This window comes from Macaca nemestrina, chromosome 9 (assembly GCF_043159975.1).
Source record: "Macaca nemestrina isolate mMacNem1 chromosome 9, mMacNem.hap1, whole genome shotgun sequence".
NCBI classification, from domain to species: domain Eukaryota; kingdom Metazoa; phylum Chordata; class Mammalia; order Primates; family Cercopithecidae; genus Macaca; species Macaca nemestrina.
In genome coordinates, this window is record NC_092133.1 from 34145339 (window position 1) to 34164853 (window position 19515).

At 45.2% G+C, this 19515-nt stretch overlaps 1 protein-coding gene across 4 annotated transcripts; it reads left to right on the forward strand.

The window, feature by feature from the left end:
* The first annotated feature begins 2807 nt into the window (after nucleotides 1–2807).
* On the forward strand, nucleotides 2808–13173 carry LOC105478414 (solute carrier family 25 member 28). Of its 4 annotated transcripts, none has more exons than XM_024791799.2 (4): nucleotides 2808–3169; nucleotides 9775–10003; nucleotides 11087–11143; nucleotides 12329–13173. In XM_024791799.2, exons 2-4 carry the CDS (start codon nucleotides 9781–9783, stop codon nucleotides 12844–12846), a joined length of 798 nt encoding a protein of 265 aa, XP_024647567.1. In that variant the 5' UTR covers nucleotides 2808–3169; nucleotides 9775–9780; the 3' UTR covers nucleotides 12847–13173. The 4 variants fall into 4 exon arrangements, with proteins under 4 accessions (XP_024647567.1, XP_011733989.1, XP_024647568.1 ...); XM_011735687.2 differs by lacking the exon at nucleotides 2808–3169 and adding an exon at nucleotides 3246–3641; XM_024791798.2 differs by lacking the exon at nucleotides 2808–3169 and adding an exon at nucleotides 3671–8238.
* Nucleotides 13174–19515: the final 6342 nt, after the last annotated feature.

Genomic DNA, 19515 nt, shown 5'->3' on the forward strand with positions numbered 1-19515 from the left:
TATTTCACTGGCCAAATCAAATCCCATGGCCATGCCTATCTTCAAGGAGGTGGAAAAAACATCCTACTATGTACCTGGAAGGAGGAGAATCGAAATACTGCTGAAGCTAGGGGATCCTCAAGGCAGGCAGGCCTTTCAAGGGGTTATGACAATACAGACGTAACCAGATTCAGGGAAAGTATATCAATACAGAGGAAAAGGAGAGCATAAACAGAAGAAACAGTTCAGAATAATGATTCTGAATGGGCATTCAAGGAAGACTCCAGCTTTACAGTCTCATTGATTGGGCAAGTAGTGAAGATTTTCATGGAAAACGAACATTTTGGAGGAATGGGTTAGGGTGGGGAGTGGAAAGGCTGAGTTTGGAATGGACATGCTGAGTCAGAAATCAAGGTGAATATTCACCACTTGTTTATCTTTCCAACCTCATGTTGTATCCCCTCCCCCACTCACTCACCATGCTCCAGCCACACTGGCCTTCTGTTCCTCATGCACCAACCTTGTTCTCATCTTAGGGTTGTCATACGTACTGTTCCTTCTGCTGGCCCCTTCTCCAAGTCTGTCATGACTGGCTCCTGCCTGTCATTCAGAACTCACCATACATGTCATCTCCTCAGAAAGGCCTTCCTTGGCTATACAAATGTAGCCACCCAGTCACACTATATCATACCACCCTATTTCAAAGATCAGCATGGCATCCAGAGCTGTTATTTTGTGTGTGTTTTTCTGTCCCACCTCCCCACCCCCATCATTAAAAAGCTCCATGAGAACATGGACTCTGTCTGTCCTGTATCCCCAGCTTCAAGTACACAGTTGGTACTCAATAAACATTACTGAATGTTCCCATGGAATTTTCAGTTAAAAGTATGCAATAAGGGAAATAAAGATAGGTTCCCATAAGGACAACTGGTTTGGAATGGCAAAGTTCTCTAAGGTATTAAAGATGACCATGAAGCATTAAACTTTTAGGGATGTTCCACTTTAATGGCTAGAGAAGTGTAAGTGACTGAGAAGTCTAAAAGGTAGAGCGGTTTCTGAAGCTAGGAAAAAGTGCCAGTGAGGGGTGGGGGCAAGTGTTATCTCTGTTAAGAAAAACCAGAATAGAAAAAGACCATTGGATTTGGAAAGGTCATTTATGACCAATGAATAAGAGAGTGAAAAATGAAAAGAGCTTAAGGAGAGAAAGGACATAGAGGTGGATAGGTCATCACTTGAGTAATCTGGCAGTAAATGGAATTAGTACTCTAGCAGGATTGAATGGGTTTTTGGTAGACCTATTCATTTCTCAAGCTAAATATGCTAGAGAAATGGAGAGACTGAACATGCTGTGGGGGATTTCCTTTTTAAAAAAATTTTTTGAGACAAAGTTCTGCTTTGTCACCCAGGCTGGAGTGTAGTGGCATCAACACAGCTCACTGCAGCCTCGGCCTCCCTGGTGCAAGCAATCCTCCCCCCAGTAACTGAGACTACAGGTGCACGCCACCATACCCACCTAATTTTTGAATTTTTGTACTTTTTTGTATTTATTATTATTTTGTAGAGACGGGGTTTTGCCATGTTGTCCAGGCTGGTCTCAAACTCCTGAGCTCAAGCAATCGTCGCACCTCGGCCTCTCAAAGTGTTGGGGTTACAGGTGTGAGCCACTGCGCCGGCCAGGGAGAGGTTAACTAGGTTAATGGACCCCCTAGGGTGTCCACATGGCACCTTCAGGGACTCTGAAATGCAGAAATTATATGCAAAATTTTGGGTGCACAGAGGGGATGGGAGGTAGAAGTAGAAGAGAATTCGTAGGTTTATTATTTTCCAAACGGTCGCGACCCAACGGTTAACAACGACCGCTTAAGAGTACAAAAAGTTTTTAAAAAGGAAGCCCAGAGAAGGGCTAAACTTTAGAAAGAAAAAAAGGAAAACATCCTTCCTATCCAAGGAAAGGCTATAAACAGATGAAAAAGTCCACAGTTGCATCATCTGGGTAAAACAGAGAAGACAGAGCTGGAAACCGCGGGCGGCTTGTGCCAACACGCTCAGGGAAGGCAAACGGAAGGCGCCCGTGCTCCCTAGCGCAGGAGGTCCTAAGGCCGGGAATCGCTGGCCTTGCCTCTCAGGACCCGGGCTGACCCGAGGGAGGCAGAGGCCCTCATCACCAGGCGGGGGGCCCATCAGCGCGCCGGCTCAGGAACAAGATGCTGATGCTTCAGACTGGGCCGGGCAGTGCGTCCGAGCTTCCCCACAGCCGCCGCACTTTCCTGCTGCCTTTGGGATGCGGCCTCCAGCCCCGCCTCGCCACCGGCCGTCATCTCTGAATCATCCCGCCCATTTCGACATCTTCCTTCCCCGCCTTCGGCTCTCGGCCTGGCGCAGAGCCCAGTGACAGCCGGGGCCCGGAGGACCTCATTCATTCAACACTTGCTGGGTTTACTGTGCAAACGTGGATGCGAGGCTCAGTGCCGGGCGCTGGGGCCTGAGGAGCACTGGGTCCGGCCCCAGGGCCCACTCCAGACCCGACAAGAGTCTAGCGGGCCGCCGCGGTCCCCCCCTGGCTGTGAGGCGGTTCCCGGCCCGCATGTCGCAACGGCTTCCCGGACAGGCTGCTGGTCGCGCCAGCCAGAGGATGACCGGTCCAGGCCGGCTCCGCCTCATGCCCGCGACGAGATCCCGCGGGAACACGGCTCTCCGGGGCCAGGGCCGCCCGCTCTCCAGCCACGCGTCTCAGAATTTGAGGAGCGCACTCGAGCGCTGGTCGTAACGGTGCCCGTCAGCAGTTTGACGTTGAAGGCCTGTCACCGCCCCGCCCCCGACGCGATCCCGCGCACTGGGACCGCAGCTCTGCAGGCGCCAGCAAGGGGCCCGAAGTCGGCCCCTAGACTCCCTGGGCGCTTCGCTCTTTCTATAGCCAATCGGGGACCGACGTGGTGCGGGCCAATGGCCGCGGTCAAAGTATCAAGAGTGGTTGAGCCTATCAAAGTTCAGCCTTAAGTTTCTCCCGCCCTTCTAAAAAGTCAGAGGCGGGTTGATCGCACATGTCGGCCAATCAGTGACCAATAAACAAGAAGCTTCCAAGATCAAAGGGGAAGGGGTGGGATTTAGGCGCTAGCAACGCCTCAGGGCGGAGGAATGACAGGCGACTTCGCTAATACTACCGACTGATTTTTCTTACGTCAGGAAAAGGGTGGGTCTAACTCGGGGTCTGCACCAATGGTTGGTTGGGGGGCGTGTCCGCGGGGCCAAGCGGGAGCCGGAGGCCCCGGGCTCTCTGGGCCGCGCCTGAGGCGGACACTACGGGGCCGGGGGGCGGCGGCGGGACTGGTGGCAGCGGCGGCGGGGGTGGGCGCCGCAGCTGGCCCGGGTGGATGGAGTTGGAGGGGCGGGGTGCTGGCGGTGTGGCGGGGGGGCCGGCGGCAGGGCCCGGGCGGAGCCCCGGGGAGTCGGCGCTGCTGGACGGGTGGCTGCAGCGGGGCGTGGGCCGGGGGGCCGGCGGCGGGGAGGCCGGGGCCTGCAGGCCGCCGGTACGTCAAGATCCGGACTCCGGCCCGGACTACGAGGCGCTGCCGGCTGGAGCCACTGTCACCACGCACATGGTGGCAGGCGCCGTGGCAGGGATCCTGGAGCACTGCGTGATGTACCCCATCGACTGCGTCAAGGTGAGACCTGCACTGGGCTTCGAACCAGACCTGGGGCTGACCCGACCCCTGGGTCTTGTCCGGAGCCAGGATCCCGGCTGAGAGCCGGAGCCGACATGGGTTCCTTCCTGGCTCCTGCCACTACCACATGATTCGAACCGACACTCCATTCAAGCAAGGTCCCAGCTGGGAGTTGATCCCAGTCAGGAACCAGGACCTATTTCTAACCGTCAGTGAAATCTGAATCGGGACTCAGGATCGAAAATCTGTCAGCCAAAGCCCTGGACCCCACCTGGGACTAAACAGGAATAGGGTGGGATGGGGTATCCCGAAGCTCAGGTAAGTGCTACTAACTCGATTAAGGTGAAGCCAGCTGGCGTGACCCAGACCCTGAAATGGATCTAACGGCTTGAGATGTTTTCTGGGCTAGTGCTTTTACAAACTCCTTACTGTATCTTCCTTTACTGACGGGGCAGGAACCCGAATCTGGAATCTTTCAGCTAGATAAAGGACTTACACGTTAAATCTTAACACATGAGTGATTGGAAATCATTGTGCAGTGAGAATGCAGAGTTCCAGACTGGAAGTAATATGGGAAAGATCGTATTCAGGAAAAGGTTTCAGTTTCTCTGTGAAGCAAGCATGATACCCCACCTATTTCCTGAACATGAAAATTGAGCTGGGATTAGGACTGTATGTGCAGGGAGCACATCAGCCTCCAAACAAGAGAGATGAAACTGATAGCAATTTCTTTGGCCACCTGAAGTTGACAAAAAGGGAGAAGTTGCCTAGAAAGGAAGTGTGACGGTATTAGAAAGTAGATGTAAGTATGAAGACAATGGAATGAGATCAACAAGAGGACACGATTCTTGTGAAAGTATAATTGCATTCACAACCAAGCAGGATGATTAATGTATACAGAAGTCAGGTCCTTCTGAAGAAAGCTGGGTGAAGAAAGAAACAGATTATTGTTCTTTACAGTTCTTATTCTTGCATTAGTAAAGGTAGCAGCCACTAAAGGTGAGGACTGAATTGAGGGAGAGGTAAACTAGAGGGGACTGTTGATATGACAAAGACCGATACCTCCTTTACATGTTAAGGGTAATAGTCAAACAGTAACCTGGCAGCTTTTTGATTTATATTTCCTCGTCAAATCAGGAAAGTGTTATGTATTCAAAAGGAGGAGAGAATCAACTTGGGAAATGCAAAGTAGATCCCTTTTACCTCCCTCTGATTCCAGTACTGTTTCATGTTTTCCTTAGTAATGTGGATAAGGAAATGGGGGGAGTGCTCATTAAGCTTTGTGAATGACAGTAAACTGGCAGGAGTATTTTAGCACAAGGTAACTCCTAACAAGGGCCATATCCATTGAAAATGGGGTAAATGTACTTGACTAAAATGGACATTAGAATGTTAAATGCCCTTGTCAATTGGGAGAAATAGAAATAAACAGTAAAATCCATGAGAAGTAACAACATTGAAATGTAAAACGAGTAAGTACAAATAAAAAAGATGCATACATTATATGTATAGACTCTAGGTTGAATGACTTGTGAGTTAATAATGCCGTATATCCAAAAGTTAATATAATCTAGCTCCCTAGACTTAGATTAGGGAGTAAGTGCAGTATGAGTGGAGTGCAGGGTTTAGGATGCTGTTTTTCTGGATGAGTATTGAATGGAAAACAGATCAAAGAAAACCGTGAAAATTATTTAATGGCTTGAAAAATACAGTGTAATAATTTATCTTAGAAATATTACTGTAACTTACCAATTTAACCACTGTTCCATTATAACATAATGGGAGGTTATCTCCTTACTCCATATATTTACATCGTGCTATTGTTGCTATAAACATTTTATAAATCCCTGTTAAAAATGCTTCTAGAATATTTGGGTGCATGTCCTTAAGGGAGGCAAATCTTTGCCCTGTGATAAGATGGAATTGATTTTGCAGGAACAAAGACTATTCAGAATCAAATATGGTGAACAAAGTGGGAGGTCAAAATGGGTAATACTGTTGGCGTCAAAATAAGGTGGGACTTGAAAGCAAGGAGACTGCTTTACTTCTGAGGCCTATAAACCCATTGAGGAAACACCTCTGAAAGAGAAGTTCCAGAAAGGTTTTGCATAACCACAGCATTGCTGGAATAAGTCAATTGTAGCCTTCCAAGGTAACTATTTTGAAGAACAGTTCTTACTCATTTACATAAGCTTTGGCATTTTGGTTTTTAAAAAATTAGTCATACAACATTGCAGTTATATCTTGAAAGCCCTCCATTAAGGAAATAAAGATTTGAGAAAAAAATGCTCAGGAGTTGTCAACAATAACGAAAGCTTATTTTAGAAGGCTCATTTTGACTTGCACTTAATGCTGGGATTTAAATGACTTAGAGGGAAAAACTAGGTGAGGCCAGTATGATTTAGTGTCAGTGAGTATGTTCAATGCTTTTGTGCAGGCATGAAAGTAAAATTCAAATCCCTTCCTTCAGAAAGGAAAGGGCTTCCCAGTTTGCTTGTTCCGGCAGTTATCCTTCTTCTTTTAATAAGTGGATGGTGGGGAGGAAAAGCAGCCCAGTCTTTAAGACTGGAGGCAGGTATCCATGTTGTTGGAGCCTAAAGGGCAACCATAGTGTTTGCAAATGAAAGCTGACATTGCTTCTTAGCATGCAAGCCTGTCCATCCTCAGCTACTTATCAGGGTCAAGTTGACTTTTAATATCCTTGAGAGGGACCATGAGAAGTCAGTGTAGCCTTGCTAGACCATCGTTATTCAACCAGCTATTTCCATGGCCATAATGGAGAGGCTTGGGAGCCCAGATAAATCCCAGTTTCCTTTTCTGGGCCTCAGAGGCAAGCGCCAGACTTTATCTACGGGGACAGATTCTGCAACCCAAAACGGTCAGAACCCTTCTCAAAATCATCTGGCTAAGTACCCACCTATCATCAAGCTGCTGTTGTTGGCTCTGAAGTGGTGAAGCAAATATCCACTTATATAATAAAGAGGGGAAGAGCAGAGGGAGATAAATCTCCAGTTTCCAAATGTAAATGGTATCTGTACATATTCACCTGTGAAAGGTTAGGAAATGGAAACATTAGCTTATTTGATTTTCTTGCATCTAATAATAAGTGTTCAGTGATCTTGTGTGCCAAGCACTATCTGAAGTACCTTACATACATTTATTCATTTAATCTGTGAAGCAACTTGATGAAGTAGAAACCATGTTCATTATTTTACAGTTGAAAGGAGGCTTAGGGAACAGTTATATAACTTGTCCAAGGTCACAGAGTTTAGGTGGCACAGTTGTGATTTGAACTCAGTGTATCAGACTCTCAAGCCTTCCGTATAGCTTCCCAAAAGCAGATTACAAGAACCAGGCAAGGCACAGAATTTCACAGTAAAGCTTGTCCCTGAACATATGACCTTCAGATTAATAGTGGGACAAGTAAATCATTATAGCCACAGAGAAACTTTAAAAGGAAAACAAAAAATACAAAATTAACCCCGATTTATTAGTGGCTAAGGACAGTTAGTTGCCCATGTATATTTGTGAAATGACTTATACAGGAGGCAATGCTACCATGATCTGTAAATTCTTAGATATGAACAAATATATCTTAGAATCATTTTGAATACAATAAAGATCTTTATATTTCTAGCACCTTATAAATTACCAATGGCTTTTACATACCTTATCTCTTTTAATCCCCACAACAGCCCTATGAGCCAGTCATTCTTGGCCTGTTGTTATAGATGACAATTTTGAAGCTTAGAGAGGTTAAGTGACGTACCCAAGATCATACAACTAGCAAAGCTGAGGCTCAGACTCAGGCTTTTTGACTCAAATGTGGCTTGTCTTTTACCAAACCACTTACCTCTCTACTGGGTTGTTTGACTTTTCTCCAAGCCAGGTCAAGGTTTTTCATACTGAGATTTTTCAGAAATTCTTACTTAGATATTTCATCTTTCTGTAAAAGGCAGATTTATTGGCCCACAAACTTGGGGAGCCATATTTATATACTTAGCATAGCTTATGCCCAGGTCCTCTCCATAAGGGTGTATTTTTATCGAGTTAGAATTGTTGAGTTAGACTTAGATGTGTGTATAGAATGTTCAAAGTAGCTTCCCACAATCTGGTTTTCTCTTGGGGGTGAGGAGTTCCAGGTCTCTGAAGCCAAACCTTTCAGAATTGATAGCCAAATACACCACTGACTGCGGCAGAGCAATGCAATTTCTGAACATTCTCCCTATACAAGATCAGTTTTGAATAAATGCATGGAAACATGATAAGCCAAGAGGCTCAATTTATCTTTGCTTATTGGTAGCTCTAGCCAGCATTTGACCCGTAGTCTCTATGAACAACTCTTCTGATGGATTTTATATGCCTTGTGTGATGTGAAAGATCAGTAAACAAACCCTTTATTGGAAATACATGAGGTTTTGTGGGGGGAAGTAGGAAAGAATGTGTCAAATTGTGATAAGTGATACTGTATAGAGTATTTCTGATTGACCATCCAGTAACTAACCTTTTAAGCTTCCGGTTTTTTGTTGGTAGCAGGCAGGAGAAAATAACCAGAGGAATGTGGATTGCTTGCAGCTAACCGGGACCTGTTCATCTGGTTAGTTTCTTTTCTCCCATGATCTTGAGGAAAGGTATTACTCTTGGATTCCAATTGGCCAAGAGGAAGATTGAAGCTTTTTTTTTCTTTTTTTTTTTTTTTGAGATGGAGTTTTGCTCTTGTTACCCTGGCTGCAGTGCAGTGGCTCAAACCAGCGAAGGCCCACTACAACTTCCGCCTTGCAGGTTCAAGCGATTCTCCTGCCTCCTGAGTAGCTGGGATTATAGGCGCATACCACCATGCTCGGCTAATTTTTTTGTATTTTTAGTAGAGACGGGGTTTCACCATGTTGGCGAGGCTAGTCTCGAACTCCTGACCTCAGGTGATCCGCTTGCCTCAGCCTCTCATAGTGCTGGGATTACAGGTGTGAGCCACTGTGCCTGGCCGAAGGTTCAAGCTTTTAATTCCAAATAGAATCTAGTGATTAGATTGATGCAGAAATTTAAACTGTACTTGGGCATCACTTGCTCCCATTGGCTCACCAGTGATTGTAACTGATACAGTTATGTGACAAAAGATTCATTCATTCAGCAGACAAATCAGAAGTGCTTATTGTGTGTCAGGCACCAGACATTGGTTTTTCTTTTTAGACATTGATTTTATATTAACTATTAGTTTCCATGTTACTTTACCTTGAAATGGGTCAGTAGATGGGTCAGAGAAATTTTCCTGGGGAGACACACTCTTCAGAAAAGGTCTAATTTAGGGAGGTGTTTCAAATAAGATTAATTTCCCAAATTTCAACAAAACTTTGTCAAGGAACATCATACAAAGTGTCTACCCTATGCTTTTATTCCAATCATTGAATCCTTTAGAGAGATTCCAAGGATTATGTTTCACTGAGACTGATTTTATTTACTAATGCCAATTTTGGGATTCAATCAATTTAGATTAGAAATCTGGAAGGGCCCTTCAGGATTGGAGACTAGATTGGTTTCTAGCTAGACACTCCCACCTTTGCAGTTTCAGGGTAAACTTTCTTTCCCAAGAAATAAAATCATCTATTAAGAATGCTACTTCTGCCAAGACTCGGTGTAGACCCAGCCGCCATTGCCAGATAGTCTGAAAAAGTATCAAAATATTAGCCGCCCCTCAGTGTGTGGTCATGAAGCAGGGCCAGGGGCAGTCTTTAGGTATAAAGCATAAAGTATGTCATAGACAGTAAATACTTGAATTTAGAATCCATTTGTGAAGAACTGTCAGCTTGAGTGTATTAAGGCACAAAAGCAACTTCTGAAAGCTTGATATTTGTTGCTGGTGCTCTGAATGATTTTGGAGTACCAGGACACTTAGCAAATGGTGGTATTATTTTTTGCAAGGAAAATAATGGTGTTCCACTCTCAGGGTCATAGATAACTAGAAAAAGAAAGGTCCAAGGCTTAAAAGAAAGATCAGCTATAGATTGGAAATAAGCTGAATGTCAGATATCCCTCTCACAGATGGGCACAGCTCCATGTAGAAGGTCTGCCCAGTGTGTTGAGGTAGGGCGAGAAGTTGGCATTGCTGACATTGCGCTTCTCCTTGCTGTAATTTCAGACCCGGATGCAGAGTCTACAGCCTGACCCAGCTGCCCGCTATCGCAATGTGTTGGAAGCCCTCTGGAGGATTATAAGAACGGAGGGCCTATGGAGGCCCATGAGGGGGCTGAACGTCACAGCAACAGGCGCAGGGCCTGCCCACGCCCTTTATTTTGCCTGCTACGAAAAGTTAAAAAAGACATTGAGTGATGTAATCCACCCTGGGGGCAATAGCCATATTGCCAATGGTATTGAGCCTTCCTGTGCTGGTTCCCCCACTTTCCCAACTCTTTGGGCTTTGCTGCTGTCAGTGCTTTCCAGTCTCAGCATGGTTTGGAGCTGAAGCTTTGGGCTGGGATAGGCCAGATTTTAAGGGAGGGACTTCCAAACCTGATGTTCTCAGACAACGGGCCGCTTCAACCCTGCCTTTTCCTTTGGGGCATCTCAACAAAGGGTTACAGTATCCTCCCTTACCTACCAGCTTGACTTGTTCCTCTCATCTCCCTGGCATCAACTTCCAATGCCCTGGTAACGTGGAGACACACTGAACTACCCCCAGTGTATGTTTCATAGTTGTATGGTGTCCTGCTCCTCAGGGCAGGATTGGAGGCGACCCAGCCAGCCACCCAAGGAAGATACTAATGAAGCCCCTGCTTTTCGCCTCACCTTTTCAGGATCCTAACTCACCAGAGGCAGTTTGTGTTGTTGAGAACATGACAAAGCCTCATGACAAAGTGAATGGGGGTGGGGCCAAGGAACTGCATGAAGAAACCAGAAGGTTGTATGGAAGTAAGAGAAAGGATAGCAGCCTAGGGCTTCAGGACTGGCTGGAACCAAGTTGAGTGTGGAGAGGGTGAGGGGTAGAGTAGTTCAGGACCTGAACGAAAGATCTTTATAGACAAACGTTAGGATCTGCAAATGGGTTCTGCAGCAGGACAGAGGTGGGATTCTGTGGTGAGATTCTATGAGATCTGACCACCTGGCCCCCGTATCTCCCTCCACTGGTGGCAGGTGATGTGCTGGCATCCCTAGGCAGCAGTGTATCTGCTTCCTCTCTGGGGCGCTGCGTTTATTCTCAGAACGATCTTTATTGATAAGACCTGAGCTGGCCTTCCTATCATGGATGTGGAATGCATTGGTGACCTTACAAAGTTGGTGGGAACAGATACTTCCCTTAAACAGGAGTTTAGGAGCAGTGGGTCCCCATCTTTTGGACTACCTCCTAACGTTACCTTGTGGTGTAGCACAGCCACTCCCCTTCAGTGGGAGACTTCAATGAGTTGGTCACGCTCTCTTGGCCTTACATGTGGCAGTTGTTTTCTTGTTTGCAGGTGCGGCCGGGTGTGTGGCAACATTACTTCATGATGCAGCCATGAACCCTGCAGAAGGTAATGATTCCTCAACCTATCACTCTGGGCAGCTGCACCTGTGTTTCTTTCCAGTTTGCAGAAGAAAGAGCCCATCAGTTTTGGTGGGAAATTCTCTTACCTTGTTTTACCACTAGAGGGTGCTCCCTCCGTGTTTTTGGTAGTTAGGAGGCACCCTCTTGGACAGGAAGCAGATTCACTGGGATTTCACTAATCCTTGGGGCTTCCCTAGAAAAAGATATGGCTCCATGTGGCCTGTTTTGGGGCTTTCCTGGGAGTCTCCTTTGTAGTAGATTTGATCTGTCCTGAAAGTTTAGCAGGTTCATTTTTCTTCAAAGAGGTGAAGATGGATTTTTTTTTTTTTTTTTTTTGCCCTCTTATGATTTGCAGGAATTGACACTTAAATATATTGCCTTTCTTATCGGAATGAAGCTAGTTGGGATAGGAATGAAAGGTTAAATTGTAGAACTCAGTCCCTGCATTTCTACTGGGGTCTTGGCTTTTCAGTTGGAGGAAAATTCTCCAAAAACATTCTCCACGTGAGGATGAACAAATACAAGAGGATAGCATTGTTGCCACGTTCATTTTCTGTCTGGGCAAGGCCATGGGGTGGACAGAGCCAAAGCTAAGCTGAAGCTCCACAGAGCTCACACCATGTTATCTACTTGAGGGAGTGGGAGGTGTTTGAAAACTAAAGCCAACTCTTTTTGGCTAAGAATCTTTTCTTTGGTAGCACTTCTCTCTCCTCCCCTCTAGGAGGATCACCATCTCACATTTTAGAAGTTAGGTGCTCTTTGTACCTGAGGATTGGGATTGTTAGGGGCCTGTGTTCATGATAATGTTCACTGTCATGGAGTCATTTCTTGTTGGGAGTTGTAAGAGGGTAAGATTAGAGATAGGTACTTAGTTCAAGAAGACTCTCTGGAGCTCCCAAACCATAGATACGTCCTGTGTGTGAATTGGCTGGCTTTACAGAAGTCCTGATGGAAGTGGGTTTATTGTTTTTTGACTTGTTACCAACCCGCTGCCTACTCCCTCCCCTCAAAAAAGGGAAGCTGACTTCTCAGGTTAGCCAGCAGCTCACTCATACTTTTTTCTCTCTCTATTCCATTGGCTGATCTGCTGACTTGGGACTCTGAATCTGGATACTCTCCATCACTGGTTGGCCGCTGTCATCACTTCCTTCCTTGATGATGGCACTACTAGTGGTCAAGCAGAGGATGCAGATGTACAACTCACCATACCACCGGGTGACAGACTGTGTACGGGCAGTGTGGCAAAATGAAGGGGCCGGGGCCTTCTACCGCAGCTACACCACCCAGCTGACCATGAACGTTCCCTTCCAAGCCATTCACTTCATGACCTATGAATTCCTGCAGGAGCACTTTAACCCCCAGAGACGGTACAACCCAAGCTCCCACGTCCTCTCTGGAGCTTGCGCAGGAGCTGTAGCTGCCGCAGCCACAACCCCACTGGACGTTTGCAAAACACTGCTCAACACCCAGGAGTCCTTGGCTTTGAACTCACACATTACAGGACATATCACAGGCATGGCTAGTGCCTTCAGGACGGTATATCAAGTAGGTGGGGTGACCGCCTACTTCCGAGGGGTGCAAGCTAGAGTAATTTACCAGATCCCCTCCACAGCCATAGCATGGTCTGTGTATGAGTTCTTCAAATACCTAATCACTAAACGGCAAGAAGAGTGGAGGGCCGGCAAGTGAAGTAGCACTGAACGAAGCCAGGGGTTCAGATGACACTGCTGCATCCTGCTCACATTCTCTGTCTCCTGGAATGCTCCCGCCTCAAGTGGAGTTAGAAGGAAGGTAGAGGGGCTCTCCCCCAGGATTTTGGTGTTTCGACTAACACCAGTTCCTGCCAACCTCTGTTGCCACCACCTTTCCTTCCAGGCCCTAAGCACGTGCAGCAAAGCACACCACAGCACCTTTGATAACCTCTCTCCATCCTGGGCCTGACGACCTGCTCTAGACTGTTATAGAGGGATAAGCAGCTCATTCCCCTGGTTCCTAATAAAAAGCCTTTAAATTAAATGGTTAATGGTTTCATTGGGTTTGTCTTGCTAAAGGGGAAGTGAAATGCTGTTAATTGTTCTTGACTTTCCTTTAAGCATAAATCAAGGGACCCAAAGGAAAGGTTTACTGAGTATGTCTGTAGTTTTTGTTTTCTGCTGATTTTCATGACGATTTAAGACATCAGTAGTAGGCCCCAAGCAATCTCTCTGATGGCTAGAACAACAAGCCCTTGACAGACCCCAACCAACCAGATGCTCCGGATGCCCACTATCTTCCCTAGGGCGGTAGTGCAGCGCAGAAGAGGCAGGTCTCTGCTCTAATTCGCAGCTCTCCCTGCAGCAGTGCTTTACATGTGGCACTTGGTTTCCATTTTAGTTGTGAAACTCAAATTATTCAGTGAGGCTGCAAGTCCTGAAGATTACATGGTAAAAAATACATTTCATTTTATTTTAAGGCTTTCACAGAGTACTTGAGCATGTGTGATCTCATTCGAACCTCAAAAATCTCTGAAGTAGGCAGTGCAGGTGTCATTTCTATTTCACAAGCAAGAAAGCTCAGAGGCTATGACTGGTCCAAAGCCTCACAGTCAGTGCAGAACTGGGACCCCAGCCCAAGTCTTTTGACCTCACAAGTGAATCTAAGCGTGGCTTCCTACAGATGGGAAATGAGTGGAGGGCATCTCACATCTACTGCCATCTACTGAGGAAGCTCCCTGATGACCAGCTGGGCTCTGCTTGGAGACTTTTCAGAGATGGGGCTTTCCCTGTGCTTGGTAGGTCAGTGTGTTCTTTTTTTTTTTTTTTTTTTTTTTTTTAATATCACTAGTTATTAGCAAGTTCTTCAGTACATAGAAATGTACCCCTCTGAGTCTTCCACCTATTCTTGTTAGCTCATCTGTTATTCATTCATTAACTATTGAGTGTCTCTGTGCCAAGCACTGGTGTTGGAAATACGATAGATAAAACAATCCCAGCCCTCAAGGAGCTTATTGTCTGGAGAGGAAGATACATGGAAACAGGCAATCACAAGATAAAACGACAGGAGAGAAGATAGAATACACCTAGAATACTCAGAAGACAGAAGGATACCCAGCGTAGCCTTGGATGACCAGGGTAGACTTTTGGAGGAAGTGACATCTGAGGTAACACCTGGAAGGCAAATGAGCTAACTTGGTGAACAGGGGAGGGGTTATGTTCTAGACAAAGACCTAGAGGTAAGAGAATTAAAAAGTATTTGGGATTCAGTGTGCAAGTGGTTTGGTAGGACTGAAACAGTCTGGGCAAGACATGCAGCCTGAGAGCCAAGCCGAGACCGGGTCTTCAAAGCAATGCTGCGGAGTTTAGGTTTATCCTGAAGGCCATACAAAAGCATTATGGAGTTTTAAGCAGAGGTGTGGTGTGATCAGATTTACAATTTAAACAGATCACTTAGGCTCTCTGGAGAAAGGATTAGAGGAGCAAGACTGGACAGGCAGGCCAACTGGTTGGGAGGCTGCTGTGGTAATCCAGGCAAGTGCATGGTGGTCTGAAGCAGGACTGTGGCATGGAGCCGGGAGCCATGTTAGGATTGTAGAAGCAATAGGATTCGGTCACAAAGTAGATCTTGTCCTCCTCCCACCTGACAGCCCTTCAATATCTATGGAGAATCATGTCTGAATGCACTTGAAAAAAACTGTCAAGAAACCAGCAGGGTCTCCTGTTCTAAGCTTTATTTAAGTAGGCTATCCTGCCCCTCTGATTTAGCATGGAGAGGAGAGATGTTAATAGTGCTAAGCAGTGGTTTCTGAGTAAAAAGAGGGTGATGATATCATTGTAGAAGGTCATTTCAGAGGGTTTGCTAGTAAAAATGTAATTGAGTAGCTGCCTCCCAGTATGGACTGAGCAAGAGAGCAAAGAGATGGCTGTCAGGACCTAGTCCCTGCAGTCAGCTTTACAGAGCTGTCTGGCATGGTATCTGGCACACAGTAGACACGATGGCAATAAGGCTCATTTTTCAAGAATAGAACACGGGGTAATTTCTTAAAGATTGGTAGCCGCTAGAGACCACCTCTGCTCTAATGCTGTTCACAAATAATGAGAAAAGAATACAAAAGTGATCTTCCAGCCTCTGATTGTGCTGTAGCTACTGGAGGACATTTAATCTGGAATCTGGACAGGACATTAGGTTCTGCAGGTCTCTTGGCCCAGTCACTAGAGGTCAAAGAGGAGATAGAGGCAGAATAATGTGACAGGTTGAACATTAGCAATGCCAGTGACTGGATACCTGGGTCATTTCCAAGGGGCTCAGCAGGTCCAGGAGAACTGTGGGTGTTTGGGGGCATCCCCAGGTCCAGAGCCTCTGTGGAATGCCAGATAATTTATGTGACACCTGGAGAATCCAGTACCCAGCCATCATAAGTGGCCAATTCCTGCACAGTGCTATGTGTCAGGGAAAATGAGAAAATAAGTCACAATTTGGCCAGAGGAAAATGTTCTTCACTGGACAGCTGAGACCAACATGAGTGAAACAAACTTGTAATAACACAAGACAGTATATAGACATGTACTGGATTATACAGAAATTAACAATGAGATTTAGAGACAGGAAAGATAAGTGTAGGTCAGAGTAAACAGAGAAGAAGGTGGCTTTGATGAACAGAATTAAAAAATACTTTTGTAAAAGCCAATAAAAGTTGAATCATGCTAATTTTATAAAATTTAAGAAGCATTGATAAAAAGAAAATACTTCCAATCCCATTACCCAGAGAACTTGACCTTCTAACAGAGCTTTGCAGCAATGATACGGACAGCCTTGCACAGCAGCAAGCTCTCAAATACAGGAGCTGGGGCTAGTCAGCCCTGCCAGGGATTCTATACAGTGAAGTCAAGCTCCCGGAGGGATGCAAAGCAAGATGACCTCTAAGAAGCCTCCTAGCCCTAGATGTTCTCAGGGACAGTCTCAGCCCCACTATCCTCTAACCTGCATCCTGGTCGTCAGGCCATATCTCTTCAGTGCCTGTCGGGAGGTGGTGCCAGGCTGTCTCACTGCTCTGAACTTTCTCTCTCCACCAACCTATCTACTCTCATTTTGATCATTCAGAGTCTACCTACCCATAGCAATGTTTCTGATAATAAATTATTATAAAGGTGCCAAGGGGGCCGGGCATGGTGGCTCAAGCCTGTAATCCCAGCACTTTGGGAGGCCGAGGCAGGCAGATCACTTAAGCCCAGGAGTTCGAGACCAGCCTGGCCAACATAGTGAAACCCCATCTCTACTAAATATACAAAAATTAGCTGAGGGTGGTGGCATGCACCTGTAGTCCCAGCTACTTGGGAGGCTGAAGCACAGGAATCGCTCGAACCTAGGAGGCAGAGGTTGTAGTAGGCCAAGATGGTGCCACTGTACTCCAACCTGGGTGACAGATCAAGACTCTGTCTCAAAAAATAAAAATAAAAATAAAGTGCCACAGGGGACTTACTGAATAAGATACTGATATTATCGAACATTCATACAATGAAATGTGGCATGGCCATTTACACTGAGGTGATGGAAGAAAATTAATGATGTGGAAAGATAGACACTGTATTCTGTTATGTGAAAGAAATTGGTTACAGTGAGATCTCATTCTTGAAAATTACAAAAAAATTATACATAAAAAAACAACGTATACATCAAAATACTGGATGTGCAGTATTTTGTTATTTTGTGGAACCTTAGACTGGTGAGTGGAGAACAAGTTCTGTCAGAGTCACACACAGTATTCCATACATTGCCACCACTGCCACCACCACCTCTGCCACCCACATTCACACACTAAGTAGAAAGGAAAATGTTTACACTTCGAGGCACTTAAATCTTTCTTGTAATTTCCACCTATGATAATACTTCTGCTTGCTGGGGCAGCACAAATCAGACTAATCCTTCTCTCTGACAGCCCTTCAAAAATATTAAGACAGCTGTCATATCACCCTGGGAGGGGTCAGAGCATGGAGGTCCTGAAAGCTAGGCAGAGGAGTTTAGAGTTGACTTGGCAGCTAATGAGGAGCTCTTGTGGTTCTTGAGCAGGGAGGGACATGACTAAAGTAATATCTGAGGACAATTCAACCAGCAGCCCAGATACAGGAGACCCTGGAGCAGGGAGAGCCTGAGCTAGAGACAGGGACTCCAGCAGAGGGGCTACTGTCATCGTTTAAACAAAGATGAACCTGAGAAAAATTATTACAAGAAGATGAAAAGCACCTGATGATGGTTTAGACATTCATGTGGGAACTTACCTGTAGGTTGTCTTGTACTCATCTGACTGTGTTTTGTCTCTCTAGATTAAAACCCAGAATCCCCCTCTTTCTGCACTGCAGTACTCATAATGGATGCATGATAACTACTTGCTTCCCATGGTCAGACACCAAGACTTGTCTGGAACATGATGGTACTGGGGTTAGAAATGAGCCATTTCATTTCACAAACATAGATTGAGCAGATGGGGGCACTGGAGTAGATGCTAGGCCTATGTGATGGTCAGTTTTATGTGTCAGCATGGCAAAGCTACAGTCCTCAGTTATTTAAACACTAATTTAGGTGGTGTTGTCACCGAGGTGATGATGCAACTCAAGCAGAAATTATGGTGCCTAAACAAAGGCAGTGATGGGAAAGAGTGGAAGAGACAAAGTGGAGGGATATTTAGGAAGTTGATCAACTGCACTTGGCCATCAGATGTACTTGGGGTTACAGAGAAGGAAGATTCTTAGATGGCTTGCAAATTCTAAAAGGAAAACAAGTTTTTTAGATAGGAATAAGAACTGGAGTTATGAACATGTATTTAAGGCCTGAGTAGATTTTCAGGATCTGCAATATGGATGTAGAAATACACGGTACAGAGGTTACAGCTTAGCCATAGAGGGGACGGAGAAAGTGAGCATTTAAAATAAGTACTCTTTTTTAACCTCTTTAAAAAAAAAAATACATAAAACGCACAGCTGGATGAAATGACATATATTTGCTCCTACGTAACTACCACGCTGACACATAGCAGTTCCAAAACCCCAGAAGACTGCTTTGTGTGCCCTCCTAGTTACTTTCGTCCCTCAAAGGTAACCAATATTCTGATTTCTGTCATTACAGATTAGTCTTGCTTGTTCCTGAACTTTGTAAAAATTAATTCATACAGTATATATTCTTCTGTGTCTGGCTCAACATTATGTCTGTAAGATTCATCTATATTTGTGCGTGTAGCAATTTTTTCTTTTCCATTGCTGGGTAGTTTGAATAATCTATGTAGTTTGAATAATATGGATGCATTTTATGTGTCCATTCTTTCATTGACTACCTCTCTCATACAACCAAAACATATTTGGGTTGTATATTAGTCATGGTTCTCCAGAGAAACAGAGCCAATTATATATGTTATATATAACCAATTATATATATGTATGAGAGAGAGAGAGGAGGGTTTATTTATGTATTTATTTATTTTTAAGGAATTGACTACATGTGGGGACTGGCAAGTACAAAAGTCCTGCTGCTCTGTAGAGCAGCAGGCTGGAAACTCAGGCAAGTTTCTATGTCACAGTCTTAAGGCAGAATTCCTTCTTCTCTGGGAAACCTCAGTTTTTGCTTTTAAAGCCTTCAACAGATTGGATGAGGCCATTATGGATAATTCCCCTTACCTAAAGTTAGTTGATTGTAAAGGTTAATCACCTCTACAAAATATTTCACAATAACATCCAGACTAATATTTGGCCAACCAACTAGGCACCATTGCCTAGCCAAGTATACACAAAATTAACCATCGCAGGTTGCTTCCAGTGTTTCACTATTTCCAGTTTTTACTACTATAAACATTCTTGTACCTGTCCTTTAGTGAAAAGAAGCACCCTTTTCCATTGGTTAAATATGAAAGCAAACTTGCTGGGTGACAGGGATATATGTGTTTAGCCTTAGAAGATACTACCGAAGTTCCAAAGAGGGCGTAGCAATTTGTATCCCCTCCAGCAATGTGTAAGAGTTCCAGCTTAGCTGGGCGCGGTAGGATTATGCCTATAATCCCAGCGCTTTGTGAGACTGAGGTGGGCGGATCACCTGAAGTCAGAAGTTTGAGACCAGCCTGGCCAACATAGTAAAACCCCTTCTCCACTAAAATACAAAAATTAGCCAGGTGTGGTGGCACATGCCTGTAGTCCCAGCTACTCAGGAGGCTGAGGCATGAGAATCTCTTGACCCTGGGAGGTTGCAGTAAGCCAAGGTTGCACCACTGCACTCCAGCATACATGACACAGCAAGACTCTGCCTCCAAAAAAAAGAGTTCCAGCTTACAGCAAATACTGTTTTTATCTACTTTTTAATTTTTATATAATTTCACACTTTTACAGAAAAGTTGCAGAAACA